This window comes from Cebus imitator, unplaced genomic scaffold (genome assembly GCF_001604975.1).
Source record: "Cebus imitator isolate Cc_AM_T3 unplaced genomic scaffold, Cebus_imitator-1.0 Scaffold385, whole genome shotgun sequence".
In the NCBI taxonomy this organism is placed as follows: domain Eukaryota; kingdom Metazoa; phylum Chordata; class Mammalia; order Primates; family Cebidae; genus Cebus; species Cebus imitator.
This window is the reverse complement of record NW_016107700.1, coordinates 1,543,156-1,561,181: the sequence shown is the minus strand read 5'-3', so window position 1 is coordinate 1,561,181 and position 18,026 is coordinate 1,543,156. Positions and strand designations below refer to the sequence as shown.

Here is an 18,026-nt window from a genome sequence, read left to right as displayed (position 1 = left end):
TGGAACCCAGGAGGTGGAGGTGGCAGTGAGCCGAGATCACACCCCTGCACTACAGCTTAGGTGAAAGAGTGAGACTCCGCCAAAAAAAAAAAAAAAAAAAGAAGATATATCAGACTAGGAGAAGGTAAGTGCAACAGATAGATCTAACAAAGTCTTACTATAGAAAATGTGTGTGTGCATGCAATACAAACCAATGAGAAAAAGACAAACCCTCCAAAAGAAAAATAGGCAAGGGCTATATAGAAGCAATTCACAGAAAGAGAAGGAGAAACCTGAGTGGCTAAAAACCTTGAACAGATGCTCAACCTGACTGATAATCAACACATGCAGATTAGGATGTGTAACCGTTCTACATGCATTTGACTGGCAAAACATTTAAAAGACATAGGATCAAAAGTTAGTAAGAATGGAGAAAAATGGAACTCTCATACTCTTGGTGTGAATATAAACTGGTACAGTCACTTTGGCAATATCAAGTAAAACTGAAAATGCATATACTAATAATTACTGAAATAATAGCAGCTAACACAGAGCGAGTGTTTTCAAGGTATTGTTCTCAGCACTGTATGCCTATTATCTCATCTAATCTCTACAGCCTATTGTAGATTACTACCCTAAAATTATTGCCCTATTTTACAGATGATGAAACTGAGGCAGAGATATAACTTCCCCCAAAGTATTTAATACCGATAGCGCCTATGATGTGAATTTTCTTAGTAGACAAATTCTTGTCCATGGATGTTCACTGCAAACTGTTTGCTACATTGAGAAACTGGAAGTGCTGAAATGTCTGCAACGTGGGGATTAACCAACTGTGGTGTAGTCATAGGACAGAATGCCAAGTGACATGGAAGATGAATGAACTAGATGTGTAAGTAACTACACAGATCTGAAAAACATAATGAGTGAAAAAATAATCTGCAGAGTAAAATGCACAAGGTATACATTATATAAAAATCTAAGTATGAAAAATAATACTATGTTGATTATGAATATGTACATATCTAATAGTAATTGGTTGCTGTTGTTGTTTTTTTCTTTTTTGAGACAGGGTCTCACTCTGTCACCCAGGCTGGAGTGCAGTGAGTGGCACTATCCTGGCTCACTGCAACCTCCACCTCCCAGGCTCAGGTGATCCTCCCAACTCAGCCTCCAGGGTAGCTGGGACTATAGGTGTGCGCCACCATGACCCGCTAATTTTTTGTATTTTTTTGTGAAGAGGGGGTTTTGCCACGTTGTTCAGGCTGGTCTCAAACTCCTGAGTTCAAGTAATCTGCCTGCCTTCCAAAGTGCTGAGATTCTAGGCATGAGCCACTGCACCACGCCATAACAGTAACATTTTTTAATAAACAGAAACAATTTTCCCAATTTTTTGATGGTAATTTTAGAGAGACAGCAGAGAATGGGATCTGCAAGGGATAAGTTTAAGAATTTGATTTTATCTGAAATGTTTCAGTTCTTGCAGGTGGGCGCGGTGGCTCACGCCTGTAATCCTAGCACTTTGGGAGGCCGAGGCAGGTGGTTTGTCTGAGGTCAGAAGTTCGAGACCAACCTGGCCAACGTGGCAAAACCCCGTCCCTACTGAAAACACAAAAATTAGCCAGGCGTGGTGGTGCATGCTTGTAATCCCAGCTACTCGGGAGGCTGAGGCAGTAGAATTGCTTGAACCCAGGAGGCGGAGGTTGCAGTGAGCCGGGATTGTGCCACTGCACTTGCCTGGGTGACAGAGCAAGACTCCATATCCCACCCCAAAAAAACTCCCAGGTAAATATGATAAAATATTAGTTCTAGGACCTACCTACTTAGTATAGGCAAACCTTGTTTAAATGAACTTTGCCTTATTTTGCTGTGTAATATTATGCTTCTCAGACACTGTGTTTTTTTACAAATTGAAGTTTGTGACCACTGTGTTGAGCAAATCTATTAACATTATTTTTCTAACTACATGTGCTCACTTCATGTCTCTGTGTCACATTTTGTTAATTTGCACAATGTTTTTTTTTTTTTTTTTTTTGAGATGGAGTTTTGCTCTTGTTACCCAAGCTGGAGTGCAATGGCACGATCTCGGCTCACTGCAACCTCCGCCTCCTGGGTTCAGGCAATTCTCCTGCCTCAGCCTCCTGAGTAGCTGGGATTACAGGCGCGCGCCACCATGCCCAGCTAATTTTTTGTATTTTTAGTAGAGACGGGGTTTCACCATGTTGACCAGGATGGTCTCGATCTCTTGACCTCGTGATCCACCCGCCTCGGCCTCCCAAAGTGCTGGGATTACAGGCGTGAGCCACCGCGCCCGGCCTAATTTGCACAATGTTTTAAACGTTTCATTACTAGTCTATATTTTATGGCAATTTTGATCAGTGACCTTTGATGTTACCATTGTAATTGTTTTGGGGCACCGCAAACAGATGGAGAACTTAATTGACACATGTGTGTGTTCTCTGCTCTACCAACCAGTTATTCCCCAACTCTCTCCCTCTCCTTGGGCCTCCCTATTCCATGAGACACAACAATACTGAAATTAGGCCAATTAATAACCCCACAACGGCCTCTAAGTGTTCAAGCGAAAGAAAAGCCACACATCTCTCACTTAAAATCAAAAGCTACAAAAGATTGAGTGTAGTGAGGAGGATACGTGGAAAACCAAGAATACGCTGCAGCTAGGCCTTGTGCGCCAAACAGCCAAGCAGTAAGTGCAAAAGAAAAGTTCTTGAGGAAAATTAGAAGTACTACTTCAGTGAACACACAAATAATAAGCAAAACAGTCTTATTGCTGATATGGAGAAAATCTGAGTGGTCTGAATAGAGGATCAAACCAGCCACAACATTCCCTTAAGCCAAAGTCTAATCCAAAGCAATGTCCTAGCTCTCTTCAATTCAATGAAGGCTGAGGTGAAGAGAGGTGAGGAAGCTGCAGAAAAAAAAGTGTGAAGCTAGCAGAGGTTGGTTTATAAGGTTCAAGGAAAGAAGCCATCTCCATAACATGAAAGTGCAAGATGGAGCAGCAAGTGCTGATGCAGAAGCTGCAGTAAGTTATCCCGGAGATCTAGCTAAGATACTTGATGAAGGTCGTGACCATAAACAACCAATTTTCAGTGTAGATGAAACAGTCTTATATTGGAAGAAGATGCCATCTAGGACTTTCACAGCCATAGAGGAGAAGTCAATACCTGGCTTCGAAACTTCAAACGACAGGCTGACTCTCTTGTGAGTGCCTAATGCAGCTGATCACTTGAAGTTGAAGCCAATGCTCAGTTACCATTTTTAAAATCCTAGGGCCCTTAAGAACTACACTAAATCTACTCTGCCTGTGCTCTAGAAATGGAACAACAAAGCCTAGATGACAGCAGGTTTGCTGACTATTTTAAGCCCACTGCTGAGACCTATTGCTCAGAAAAAAAGATTTTTTTCAAAACATCATGGCTCAGCTGGGCATGGTGGCTCATACCTGCAATGCCAGCACTTTGGGAGGCCAAGGCAGGAAGGTCATTTGAGGCCAGGAGTTCAAGACTAGCTTGGGCAAGACCCCACCTCTACAAAAGAAAATTCTTTTTTTAATTAGCCAGGCACGGTTGGTGCATGCCTATAGTCCTAGCTACTCAGGAGGCTGAAGTGGGAGGATGGCTTGAGTCCAGGAGGTGAAGGCTGCAGTGAGCTGTGATCACACCACTGCACTCTAGTCTGGGCAACAGAGCACAACCTTGTCTCAAAAAATATTTTTTTAATTAAAAAAAGTTTAAAAACAAACTTAAAATATACATATATTACAGCTCATTAAAAAGCACCTGGTCACTCAAGAGCTCTAAAGGAGATGTACAAAGATATTAATGTTGTCTTCATGCCTGCTATAACACACCATTCTACAGCCCATGGATCAAGCAGTAATTTCAACTTTCAAGTCTTATTATTTCAGAAATACATTTATAAAGTTGTAGCTACATAGACAGTGATTCCTTGGATGCATCTGGGCAAAGTAAATGGAAAACCTGATGGAAAGGATTTATCATTCTAAATGCCATTAAGAACATTAACAGGCTGGGTGCCGTGCACTTTGGGAGGGTGAGGAAGAAAGATCAGTGGAGCCCAGGAGTTTGTGACCAGCCTGGGCAACATAAGTGGGATCCCATCTCTGTAAAAAATTAATAAATTAGTGGGGTGTAGTGGCTCACACCCGTAGTGGCAGCTGCTCAGGAGGCTGAAGTGGGAGGATTACTTGGGCCTGAGAGGCTGAGGCTCCAGTGAGACATGGTGGCACCACTGCACTCCAACTTGGGTAAAAGAGTAAGACTCTGTCTCAAAAACAAACAAACAAAAATTCACAATTCACAGGAAGAAGTCAAATTATCAACATTAACAGGGGTTTAAAAGAAGTTGATTCCAATGAAAGGCTGAGGGATTCAAGACTTCAATAGAGGAAGTAACTGCTAATGTGGAAATAGCAAGAGAACTAGAATTAGAACCTGATGATGTGACTGAATCGCTGCAATCTCATAAAACTAACAGGCAAGGAATTGCTTCTTATGGATGAGCAAAAAAGTGGCTTCTTGAGATGGAATCTACTCCTAGTGAAGATGCTGTAAACACTGATAAAATGATAACAAATGATTTAGAATAAATATGACATAAGCTTATATAAAAGCAGTGGCAGGGTCTGAGGATTGACTCCAGTTCTGAAAGATGTTCTACTGTGGGCAAAATGCTACCAAATAACATCAGACGCTACAAAGAAATCTTTCATGAAAGGAAGAATCAACTGATACAAAGTTCATCATTGTGTCATTTTAAGAAATTAGCACAGTCACCCCAACCTTCAGCAACCACCACCCTGATCAGTTGGCAGCCATTAACATCGAAGCAAGACCCTCCACCAGCAAAAAGATGACTTGTTGAAGATTCAAATGATCATTAGCATTTTTTAGCAATAAAGTATTTTCTAATTAAGCATGTACTTTTTAAAGACATAATGCTACTACACACTTAATAGACTATAGTATACTGTGAACATAGCTTTTATATGCACTGGGAAACCAATAAATTTGTGTGACTTGCTTTATTGCAATGTTTGCTTTATCGTGGTGGTCTAGAACCGAATCCTCAGTATCTCCAAGGTATGCCTGTAGTTTATTACATTACTCTCTAACTTTTCTGGATGGTTGAAAAGTCTCTGAGAGAGCCTGAGTAGATGCCTCAATACTTCCAGAAAACAAAGTTACAAATTCGTCAGCTGAGGGCAAAGACATGAGGCAAACTGGACAACTGAGGAAAAGCACTCTGAGATCAACTGTGAGTGGGGTGCAAACTGGGAGCGGCACCCAGAGCAGACCCGGGGAGGGCCAGTTGCTATGAAAATTTAACAGGAAAGCTCTAGCTTCCCCTGAGCTGGTACAGGAGAAGATGGAGGCCAAGGCCAGGGCAACACTGAAATATGTGGCAGGGAGGATAGGGGTGGGAGGGTAGAGCATGGGGCCGGGGATGGCAGGGAGCAAACTGGAGGAAAGAGAAGGCCAGGAAGGGCTGACAGCATTTGCAAAGGCAAAAGGGAACTAGAGGGTAGATTTTACATTCAGAAATGAGAAAAAGAACTGTTACACCATTCTTCATTGCCCCCACCATGCCAGGCCAGTGTTACTGTGCATATTAGGATATCACATTTGCTTTGCAGAGGTTAAGTGATCTGAAGAATGTGGGAGACTTTTTTGGGGTTTCTGCCCAAGTCACTCCTGCACTCTTCCTGCCCCGCCTACTGGTTTACAGGGAGGTGGGTATGGTTGGTACGTGTGGTCTCATTTCTCTGGCCACAACTAATGAGAGCAGAGGCAGACACCTCACCTGAGCTGGGGCATGGTCCCTTCTCGAATAATCTGAATCAGAACAAAGAGATTCTAGCCTCAGACTGAGATAATCTCCTAACAGAAAATGAAACACTTGGAAGTTGTGCAAGGCCATCTTCTATCATGTGGGTGGCAGGGGAAGCTAGTCTGCAAGGAGAGAAAGAAGCAGTGACAGAGAGAGAGAAACAACAATGGCACTGGAGGGAGAATACCCTGGCTCCTCATGGCTCCCAATTCTTGATTCCAGGACCTATGAGGCCTTAGGCACCAAAACAGTATTACTTTCTTTTAAAATTTACTTTGGCTTGATATGGTTGCCTTCTTGCAACAGAATAGAATCCTCCCTTAAACCAGGGCAACCTGGGACAGTATCACAAAGAAAAAATGATTTCTCTTTGTTGCTTTAAGCCTTCACCATCTGCTCTGCTAAAACAGTTCTCACACTTATTCATCTGTTTGCTTGCTTTCAAAAACATATTGCGGTCTTTTTTTTTTTTGAGACGGAGTTTCACTCTTGTTACCCAGGCTGGAGTGCAATGGCGCGATCTCGGCTCACCGCAACCTCCGCCTCCTGGGTTCAGGCAATTCTCCTGCCTCAGCCTCCTGAGTAGCTGGGATTACAGGCACACGCCACCATGCCCAGCTGAATTTTTGTATTTTTAGTAGAGACGGGGTTTCACCATGTTGACCAGGATGGTCTCGATCTCTTGACCTCGTGATCCACCCGCCTCGGCCTCCCAAAGTGCTGGGATTACAGGCGTGAGCCACCGCGCCTGGCCCATATCGCGGTCTTTTGTGATCTTTTATATCCTCTCTCCCTGTTCTCTCTGCCCTTGTGGGTTTATCACTTTTTATTATTCTGCTACCACTTCATTAAAGTTTAAGGAGGAAGTGAAGATAAACACGTCAATCTACCATTTTTAATTAGTATGGTTTTTTTCTTTTGAGAAAGAGTCTCACTCTGTTGCCTAGGTTGGGGTGCAGTGATATGATTTCAGCTCACTACAATCTCCACTTCCTGGATGCAAGCGATGCTCCAGCCTCAGCCTCCCAAGTAGCTGGGACTAGAGGTGTGCACCACCATGCCCGGCTAATTTTTGTATTTTTACTGGAGACAGGGTTTTGCCATGTTGGCCAGGCTGGTCTCGAACTCCTGGCCTCAAGTGATCTGCCCACCAACACCTTCCAAAGTGCTAGGATTATAGGCATGAGCCACCGCACCCTGCCCTAATCAGTATTTAGGTGTCCTTTGTCACCTCCCACGGGCTGCTTACTTGGCATCACTAACAGAATTCCGATCAAGGGTTGTTTTGGTTCACAGAATAAAGAAATAGAAAGAAAGAAAAGTATAGGCTTTTTGGGGGCAACTGAGCAAGACTGAGAATAAAGAGTAAAGGAGGAAGAATGAAGTTTAAACACCATGCAAATCCATGAGAACAGAGAATATGTAGAATATAAATAATTAGGTTGTGGTTAGTCGCAACCAATTAAACCAGGCAAAGGGGAAAGCTTGGTGCGGCCTCAGGGCAAAAAAAGGAGGTAAGAGATACAGAGTATCTTAGTTTTTTGTAATAACCATTAGGTGGCACTTTTGACTCAAAACAGCTTTGTGGCTATGTGTGTCGCCAATGGGTGGGACGAGAAAAGACAGCAAGCTGTAGGTTGTTCCAACATGAGTCAGTCACAAGGCTGTATCATGGAAAATGGCTTCAAGGATAATGAAAAGTTGCTATTTGACAAGAATGAGGCACTTGGAAAACCCACAGGATATTAGTTGATCCCAAACTCCAGCTATCATCTAGAGTACTCCAGACCCCCAGTCACAACTTCTAAGGATAGAGCCTAGGAATCCATTTTTAATGAATTTCCAGTGGTTCTGATGCACAAATAAGTTTGTAAACAATTAAACAAGAATACACTCCAAAAGTAATTCTGCACCCTTTTTTAAAAAAAATTGATTTTAATAGAGACAAGGGTCACACTATGTTGCTCAGATGGGTTGTGAACTTCTGACTCTAAGCAATCCTCCTGGCTTGGCCTCTCAAAGAGTTGACATTACAGGCGGGAGCCACTGTGTCAGGCTGGCCATGCTAACTACCCAAATACATTTGAGTTTGAGTAGTCGGGTACAGTTATATAGGAATAGCTAATAACATAAAGAATCTGTCCTCTAAATACCAATAATAATTCCTTCAGCTTAGTACTTTCTAAAGGCTTTCTGTTCGTTTTTTAAGGATGGAAATTTATTCTGTTACAAGTACAGTCTTCTTACATAGAAAAATGCCCTTGTTTTTCTTTGTTTTTTAATTAATAGACTTTTTGGAGCAAGTTTAGGTTTACAATGAAACTGAGCAGATAATACAAAAAGATCTCATTTAAATACCACAAGCAACTACTGCTGGAATCACTGTTAGCATGAAAGTCAGCAGGATATTTTCACACGGTGACAGGTCTGTAATCTTTTCAGTTAACCATACATACCGTTCTTGAACAACTTTGGAGTAAGCCCCAGCATTCAGTGTTTTTCTGATGAAGTCGCAGATGTGTGAGCTCTCTCCTGGACATCGAGGGAGTCCAAAAACACCTACAGCGGTAGATGACAAATATTCATTCCTCCAATAATCATGTATCAAATACCTACTATGCACAAGGCACTGTGAGAAACAAAACAAACAGGTCCAAACTCTGATTTCATTCATTTATTCCTCATCAAAATAAAGTGCAGAGAACTAACACTATCACCAGCTTCCTCCTGGTGCTACTACACTCTTTCCTGCCTAAGGACCTTCGCACCTACTCATCCCTGGAGGATGTGCTGTATCACATGGTTGGACTCATTCTCATGTCTCAGGTCTTCGTCCTGGCAAGTCATATCTGACCACCTTATCTCAAATAGTACCCAGCCCCATTTCCTTCCCTTTCCCCAGTTAGACTTCACCCTGAGCATCCTCATCAATAACACTGTTTTGAGTATCACGAATAGTTCTAAGCATATATTGGCAATAAGAAGTTTAATCCTCACAAGCACCCTGTGGAGTAGACATCATTATTTGCCCTATGTCACAGATAGAAAACTGTAAAACTGAATACCTTGTCCAAGTTTAGACCATAAGTGATAAACCAGGACTCAAATACAGGCAGTCTGGCTCCAGAGCCCACTCCTTTATGCACTACCCCACCAGTGTGTCCGTCAAACAGTATTCTGTTGTTGTTGTTGTTTTTCCAAGAGACTGGGGCTTGCTATGTTGTCCAGGCCGAAGTGCAGTAGCTATTCACAGGCACAATTATAGCACAGCACAATACTTCAAACTCCTGGCCTCAAATGATCCTCCACCCTCAGCCTTCCAAGTAGCAGGGACTACAGGAATGCACCACCACGTACCCAGCTATCCTCCACTCTAACATATATATATATATATATATATATATGTGTGTGTGTGTGTGTGTGTGTGTGTGTATATAGACATATATATATGTGTGTGTGTGTATATAGACATATATATATGTGTGTGTGTGTGTATACATATATATGTCTATGTATGTATGTGCATATATGTGTGTATATACATATATTTTATGAAGGCAAGGACCTTGTCTGTCTTGTTCCTGGCACATAATAGGTTTTTAATAAATATTTGTTAAATGAATGAATAATAAAGCCATTTTTACCAACTTGCTTTTATATAATCCTTATACTTTTAACAAGTATTTTCCTGCCTATTATTTTACTTTATCCTCTGAAAAATTCCCATAAGACAGGCAGGGCCATATTTTGGTTTCCTCCATCTGTGAGTATAACCTAAGATATCAAATTACTTGCCTATGAGTAACAGTTAATTGGGTGAATCCAGGTTTCCTGATTATACAGACTCATTCTGCTCCCACACTATACCAGCTAATAACTACACCCATCACAGCAGAGATGAAATTCCATTCTAAAGACACATCTTTCCTCAAAAGTATGTAATTCTACCTAAATAGAAAACCTGCTGTTTCTCAAAGGGTTTAAATTTATAGACAAAAGCTTACACACCATTCTTTGCCTAAACCTAAATTCAAAAGGATATCACCAAGTCAGAGAACAGGAAAGGTCACTCAATTTTCCTAGCTCCTCAAGCACCACCTGCCCTGTGGTTATAACATCTCACTTCCATGAACTCATGTCAATGAAATTGGAGAGAAGTAGATGCCAACCTAGTGATCCAGGCCTCTAAAATCCTAAGTCTCTTCCTATGTCTCCATCAATGCTGGTTAATTTGTTAAAAGCTATAGAAACAGGATTTTGCAAGGATGGCTGATGTCTTGTGCAAATACAGTTCCTAGATTTTTAAAAATCAGGTGGTCACGTGGGTTAGAGAAAAAAGGAAGCAGAGGCTGAAGTTACCTTGGTGTTGTCCCCCAATCGAGATCAGATTGATCATGCGAGGTGAAGGGCATCTCTGAGCCACTGCCCTCCTATGGAATAAAAGAGGGTTTTAGCTCCGACTGTCAGATGGAAATCTATCATTCACAATCAGCTTCACAGATTAAGCTACTCATCCTCTGTGGTTCCCCAAATCCACAGAGTTTCAGGATTTTCCTCTGATATGGGCAAACACAAATCTTTCAACTTTCATGTAAAATAAATTAAGTTCCAGCTGGGTGTGGTGGCTCACATCTGTAATCCCAGCACTTTGGGAAGCCAAGGCAGGTGGATCACTTGGGGTAAGGAGTTTGAGACCAGCCTGTCCAACATGGTGAAACCCCATCTCTACTAAAAATACAAAAAAATTAGCTGGGTGTGGTGGCAGGTGCCTGTAGTCCCAGCTACTCAGGAGACTGAGGCAGGAGAATTGCTTGAACCCAGAAGGTGGAGGTTGCAGTGAGCTGAGGTCACGCCACTGCACTCTAGCCAGGGCAACAAGAGCGAAACTCCATCTCAAAAAAAAAAAGGAAAGAAAAGAAATTAAGTTCCATAAAGCTTCTTACATGGGAACGTTTTAGGAAACTTCCCTTCCAAAATAGGTGAGAATCTTGAAAGAACTGGAGGAATGAATTCATCTGAATAAAAGAAAAAAAAAATCAATTCCATGTAAGTCATACAATATAACAAAAAGGAACTTACAGAAATTGGCCTCCCTGGGAGAATCCCATAGCATTGTAGCCTTGCTGCAATTTAGGATCCTTAGCAAGTATCTGACATACTGTTGTTACTTGGGAATTGACATTCAAGAAGAAGCTGTTCTCCACATCCTAAAAAAGAAGCCAGAGAGAAGTGACAGGATGGGACTGAAAAAAACCACTGGCATCTTCTTTAAGAGGTAAACTCGCTTAGGTTGGTATCCTCATGTGAGCCACTCAAGGGTGAAAGCATCATTGTATGATTTGCTGCTAAAAACACAAAGCAAAGCATTTTAACAGTATATGCTATGATATCAGTCAACAACCCTTCAAAGAAACAGCTGTGAAGCACCTTACCTCCAACAGGGTCTTCCCAATCTCTAAAGACAAGACGTAAATTCCAGGTATTTTCTTCTCAACCATTTTTTTAACAGCACCCATGCTTAAGGGATTGCAACAGCTGTCTCCTAGCCAACAAAAAACAATGATGGAAACTCATGAGTCAAAACATCATTATTTATTGTTTAAAAACTTTGAGGGCTCAAAGAGCATTATCAAGAATGTGAAGACAATGTACAGAATGGAAGAAAATATTTGCAAAACATTTATCCAATAAGCGCTTAATATCCAGAATATACAAGGAACTTATAACTTATTTACAACTCAACAAAAAGATAACCTAATTTAAAAATAGTAAAAGGACTTAAAAAGGTATTTTTCAAAGAAGATATACAAATGATTAACAACAAGCATGTGAAAAGCATGTGAAATGCAAACCAAAACCACAATGAGATACATTATGCTAAGTGAAATAAGCCAGACTCAAAAGGTCACATAATGTATGATTCCTTTTATATCATAAATAAATAGGCAAATCCACTGAGAGACAGAAAAGTAGGTTAGAGATTATCAAGAAGTAGTAGGAGGGGGAAATAGGGATTACTTAATGGGTATGAGTGTTTTTCTGGGGCGCTGAAAATGAGAGAAGTTTTAGTTGCACAACACTGCAAATACACAGGCCGGGCGCTGTGGCTCACGCCTGCAATCTCAGTACTTTGGGAGGCCAAGGCAGGCAGGTCATGCGGTCAGCAGTTCGAGACCAGTCTGACCAACATGGTGAAACCCCATCTCTACTAAAAATACAAAAATTAGCTGGGCGTGGCAGCACACGCCTGTAATCCCAGCTACTCAGGAGGCTGAGGCAGGAGAATCCCTTCAACCCAGGAAGCAGAGGTTACAGTGAGCTGAGATCACTTCACTGTACTCCAGTCTGGGCAACAGTGTGAGATTTCGTCTCAAAAAAATAAATAAATAAAAATTGCAAATATATTAAATGCCACTGAATTGTACGATTCAAAATGGTAAACTTTATATGAATTTTCACCTCAATTTTTAAAAATACAAGAAAGAACATTTTTTGCTTAGCTCCTGTTCATCAATTAATAAGCTTCAAAAGTCCATACAGGAGCTGGGTGCCGTTGCTCACGTCTATAATCCCAGCACTTTGGGAAGCCAAGGTGGGCAGATCACTTGAGGTCAGGAGTTTGAGACCAGCCTGGCCAACATGTTTAGACCCCATCTCTATTAAAAATACAAAAATTAGCCAGGGTGTGGTGGTGCACACCTGTAGTCGCAGCTACTCAAGGGGGCTGAAGCAGAAGAATCACTTGAACCTGAAAGGTGAAGGTTTTAGTGAGATGAGATCATGCCACTGCACTCCAGCCTGAGCAACAGAGCAAGGTTCCACCTCAAAAANAAAAAAAAAAAAAAAAAAAAAAAATTTTCCATATAGGCCAAGCATGGTGGCCCAGTTCCTAACAGATCACAGACCCACCCAAGGAGTCAGGGTGCCCTGCTCTAAGGCGCAAAATTTAAGGAGGCACTCATTCACTCAATCTCAAGTTCATTTCAGTGCTAACACTGAACTTGAGAGTGAGTGCTGCCTTAAATTTGCACTTCAGGAGCCTCCTCACCTACTTCCAGACTTGTTACTTCTTCTATTTCAAGGAACCAGAACTAGGAACAGGAAGCAAACTGGCTACTGAGTAGGAGAAGTGGACTGAGATCATTTCCCATTTTGAACTTACTCATCCCATTTTCAACCTGCAAGAAAACTTAAGAACCAATTTTAGAAGAAGGAAAGGCTATTGCCTAGAGAAATGTCTATTCCTTTTATTTCCCTCAAAACAACGTTCTCCATGCTGAGCTGTAATTGTAGGTTTCTTAACTGCCTCTGCCTTCCCTGTAACTGACTGTGAGCTCTGGGAAAGCACAAAGCTCCTATCTTGTGTCCTCTTTTAACCCTGCTGTAGTAGCCCCAGGGCCTGGTGCAGAGCCTTGAAACAGTTTGTCTATATTTGCTGACTCTAATTACTCTGAATATTTTTCTGTAACCCATCCCAATAAAGCTCTCACTCTCACCACTCTTCCAAAACTACTTTTGTCAAGATTATTAATCATCTTTATATTGCTAAATCCAATAATCAGATGTCAGCCTTTATCTTCCTTGACCTATAAACATTTGATACAGTTGATCATGCCCCTCCTCCTGAAACATTTTCTTCACTTGGCTTCAAGGACACTGCACTTTCCAGACTCCCCTTCACTTCACTGGTTGTTCTGTCACAGTCTCCTTTGCTAGTTTCTCCTCATTTCCTCTACCTCCAAATGCAATGGAGTGCCTCAGGGCTCAGTCCTCTGTGTACACTCATTCCCTCCGTGATCTCACCCAGTCCCTAGGCTTTCATTACTAGCTAAATCCAAAGACTCCCTACTTAAATCTCCAGCCTGTATCTCTGTCCTAGACTCCACACTCCAAATGCCTCTACAACATCTCCTGGATGCCTCATGAGGATCTCAAGTTTAGTAAGCCCAAAAGTAGACTTTTGATCTTTCCCCCACCCTAAGTCAGCTTGACCTACAGGCTCCCCTATCTTGGTAAAATGAAAACTTTACCCTTCCAATTGTCCAGGCCAAAACCTATGGAGTCATCTTTGGCTCCTTTCTTTCTCTCTTATTCCAAGTCTGATCTGTTAGCAAATCCTATACTTCTACCTTCAAAATCTATTCAAACTTTGACCACTTCTCAACACCTCTATTGTTACTCTACAGTTCCAAGCCATCATCATCTCTTGTTTAAATTATTGCAATAGGCCAGGTGCAGTGGCTCACGCCTGTAATCCCAGCACTGTGGGAAGCCAAGGCGGGCAGATCACGAGGTCAGGAGTTGGAGATCAGTCTGGCCAACATAGTGAAACCCCGTCTCAACTGAAAATACAAAAACTTAGCTGGGTGTGGTGGTGTGCGCCTGTAATCCCAGCTACTTGGGAGGCTGAGGCAGGAGAATCGCATGAACACAGGAAGTGGAGGTTGCAGTGAGCCAAGATCGTGCCATTGCACTCCAGCCCAGGCAACAGTGTGAGACCCTGTCTCAAAAAAAAGAAAAATTTTTGCAATAGTTACCTAACCTGTCTCCCTGTGACTATGCATGACTCCCTACGATCTATTCTCAATACAGCAACTAAAGTGAATCTTTTAAAATGCATCAGATCATGTCACTCATCTGCTCAAAAAGTTCCCCATGACACTCTAGCCAAAGTCCCTGCAGTAGTCTTACCAGGGCCAATAACATCTGTACCTGCCCCTCCCCTCCAACCTAAACTAACTTCTTCCCCTTACTCACTCATTTCCAGCCTTACTGATCTGCATGCAGTTCCTTGAACACACCAGACATACTTCCACATCAGGGCTTTTCCATTTACTGTTCCTCCTACCAGATAGCCAAGTGGCAACTGTCCTTATCCACCTCAGGTGTATACTCAGATGTCACTTTCTCAGTGAATTCTTTCCCAACTTTACTTTATAAAAGTATAAGCCCTCACCTCCAGTCTTTACCCTAAACCCTGCTATATTTTTCTCCATTGCGCTATCATCATTTGATATATTTTTTTACTTCTTAATTTCTTTATAATCTGCTTCTCTCACTGGAGAGTGAGTTCCAAAAGAACAAAGAATTTAGTCTGTTTAGTTCATTACTGTATCCTCAGCACAGTTACTGAGTAGGTACTCAATAACTGTGTTAAATGAGTCTTAAGCATCCCAATCTGAAAATGCGAATCCAAAATCTGAAAGTTTTTCTGCCCAGACATGATGCCACAAGTGGAAAATTCCACACTCGATCTCATGTAATGGGTTACACAAGATTATTTTAAATATTGCATAAAATTACCTTCCAACTATGAGTATAAGGTGTATATAAAAAAATAAATGAATTTCATGTTCACACTTGGGTCCCAACCCCAAGATATCTTGTTGTATATATGCAAATGTTTTTTTTAAAAATCTGAAATACTTCCAGTCCCCAGCATTTCAGATACGGGATACTCAACTTGTAAATGAAATGTAGGTACCTAACAAATCTCTGTTCAGTGTGTGAAGTAATAAATAAAAGGGTAGATGCACCAGTCATATAGCCGGCCGCAGTTTACCTAGCCTGACCAAGTGCAAGATGCGACATCCTGACACCACTACTGTGAAAATTAATCAAGAACAGCATGTAAAACCTCAACGCTATGCGAGGCTCTCTCTAAGAACTCGACAAAGGACGGCTCCTTCCCCTTCTCTCTTTCCAACTCAGAGTAGCCCTTCAAATCCTAAAATGTCGTGCCTGCCTCGTGCTGTGGGTCCAGGTCCTCGTCCTCCATACCCGCATTTTGCAGATGCGAACCCAGGCTAGGAGGAGAGAGAGTCGCCAAACCCTTTCAAACTTCTCACTCACTCACCCATCCCATGCCAGATCACCAACGGCAGCGGCACCGGCGGGTCCAGATGCTGCAACACCCATGCAGCGCAGGTCCATGGCAGGAGAGCGACAGCCAAGAGCCACAGGCAGCCGGGCGACGCCATCTTCACTGTGTCACATGACCGCGAGCGCGCGACTCCTGGAACAGCGCTCCGCGCGCCTGGGCGTGGCCCCGCCTATTGCTGACCGCATTCTGCGCATCTCCTACGCATCCCCGCCCTGGAGCTTTCAGTGAGACAGGCCCCCCGCCAGGCCCCGCTGGCTGAGTGGGGCTCTGCGCTCTCGTAGACCGCCCTCTGCGGTGAATCAAAACAATTGCTAACATTTATTCAGAGCTGATCAGATGCTCTCAGACACTGTTCTTACAACTTTTAACTGATTCAATCCTCATAACAACGCTGTATGCACTTCTCCCCCTCTGACAGGTGAGGACACTGAGGCACTGAGAACTACCACTGAGTAAGGTGCCCAAGGTCACGGAGATAGCACATTGGTGGATCCAAAATCGTTGCTCTTCACCACTGCCCTGTACTGCTTTGGAAGAAACATGCTATGTGGGAGGAAGAAAGGAAGGAGGGACAAGTTCCCAGCCAGAACCAGTCATGGCAGGGTGTGGGGTTCCTTCTGGATCTTCAAGGAAAGGTAGAATTTCAACAAGCAAAGATGAAATTCAGGACTGAGATGAGCTAAGGTAGACAAGAGAAAGATAACTGCATTTTCTAGAAATGTCGGGACTTCAAAACGGACGGAAAGCATATGTTGGATGCATAAGAGTGAGGGGAAAAACCCATGACCACTTCCTGGTCTAATCTCAGCTGGATTACTTCAAGAGTCTCTCATCAACAATTTCCCTTTTTCCATTCTCTCCAATCCATTTTATGCTCTATTGCCAGATTCATCTCTCAATCCACCTTCATAATCTCAGTTCCCTGCTCAAGTTTTTTTCGACAAAACATCAAAAAAAAAAAAAAAAGGTTTAAATAGGGAATTTGTAAAGAAATTAGAGGGTATCCACTATGCAGTGGAATAATATGAGGCCAGTTTTATAGAAAGCAAGTACAGGGCAGGGCACAGTGGCTCACGCCTGTAATCCCAGCACTTTGGGAGACTGAGGTGGGTGGATCACCTGAGGTTGGGAGTTTGAGACCAGCCTGACCAACATGGAGAAACCCCATCTCTACTAAAAATACAAAAATCAGCTGGGCATGGTGGTGCATGCCTGTAATCCCAGCTTCTCGGAAGGCTGAGGCAGGAGAATCACTTGAACCGGGAGGTGGAGGTTGCAGTTAGCTGAGATCATGCCATTGCACTCTAGCCTGGGTGACAAGAGTGAAACTACATCTCAAAAAAAAAAAAAAAAAAAAAAAAAAAAAAAAAATTATAAATAATTTTAATTCTCTTTTTAAAAAAAAAAAATTTTTTTTTTTTAATTAGCCAGGCGTGGTGGTATGTGGCTATAGTCCTAGCTACTGGGGAGGCCGAGGTGGGAGGATCACTTGAGTCCAAGAATTTGAGGCTACATTGAGCTATGATCTCTCCATTGCACTACCCACTGGGCAACAGAGTGAGACCCTGTCTCTCTCAAAAAACAAAAATGTGGGAAATTTACACAAAGTGACATGAAAAATGTCCTTAATATATTGCAAAAGAAAAGTTGATTACACACCCATGGGAAACCCTTCTATTCAATGCTGTTGGGACTAGTGGTTAGTTGTTAGCTGAAAAGTCTATTAAAATGCAGAATTGGGTTGGGAGGCCCAGGTGGGTGGATCACCTGAGATCAGGAGTTCAAGACCAGCCTGGCCAACATGATAAAACACATTTCTACTAAAAACACAGAAAATTAGCTGGGCTTGGTGACAGGCACCTGTAATTCCAGCTAAGGAGGCCAAGGCAGGAGAATCACTTGAACCTGGAAGGCAAAGGTTGCAGTAAGCCAAGATGGAGCCACTGCACTCCAGTCTGGGCAACAAAAGCAAAAATTCGTCTCAAAAAAAAGCAGAATCATAAAGCATTATATGATGCAGAATACAGTTTTGCTTTAAGAAAAATAAGCTTATTGTATAAGCATTTTCTTTTAATTTAAGACTTACAAATGTGCTGGGAGCAGTGGCTCACGCCTGTAATCCTAACACTTTGGGGGGCTGAAGTGGGTGGATCACTTGAGGTCAGGAATTCAAGACCAGCCTGGCCATCATGATGAAACCCCATCTTTAAAAAATAAATAAATAAATAAGAAAAAAAAAGACTTGCCGGGCGCGGTGGCTCAAGCCTGTAATCCCAGCACTTTGGGAGGC

General features: G+C 42.4%; 1 protein-coding gene across 1 annotated transcript in view; it reads right to left on the bottom strand.

Annotated features, from left to right (window-relative positions):
* The window catches only part of PPT1 (palmitoyl-protein thioesterase 1), a 31,911-nt gene extending 15,638 nt beyond the window's left edge, over positions 1 to 16,273 (bottom strand). Inside the window, exons 1-5 of the mRNA XM_017507966.2 lie at positions 15,710 to 16,273; positions 11,286 to 11,395; positions 10,933 to 11,060; positions 10,213 to 10,283; positions 8,310 to 8,412 (exon numbers count right to left, since the gene is read on the bottom strand). Coding sequence (XP_017363455.1) covers positions 8,310 to 8,412; positions 10,213 to 10,283; positions 10,933 to 11,060; positions 11,286 to 11,395; positions 15,710 to 15,833 — 536 coding nt within the window. The 5' untranslated portion in view covers positions 15,834 to 16,273. The remainder of the gene's footprint in view (positions 1 to 8,309; positions 8,413 to 10,212; positions 10,284 to 10,932; positions 11,061 to 11,285; positions 11,396 to 15,709) is intronic.
* Between the last annotated feature and the right edge of the window lie 1,753 nt (positions 16,274 to 18,026).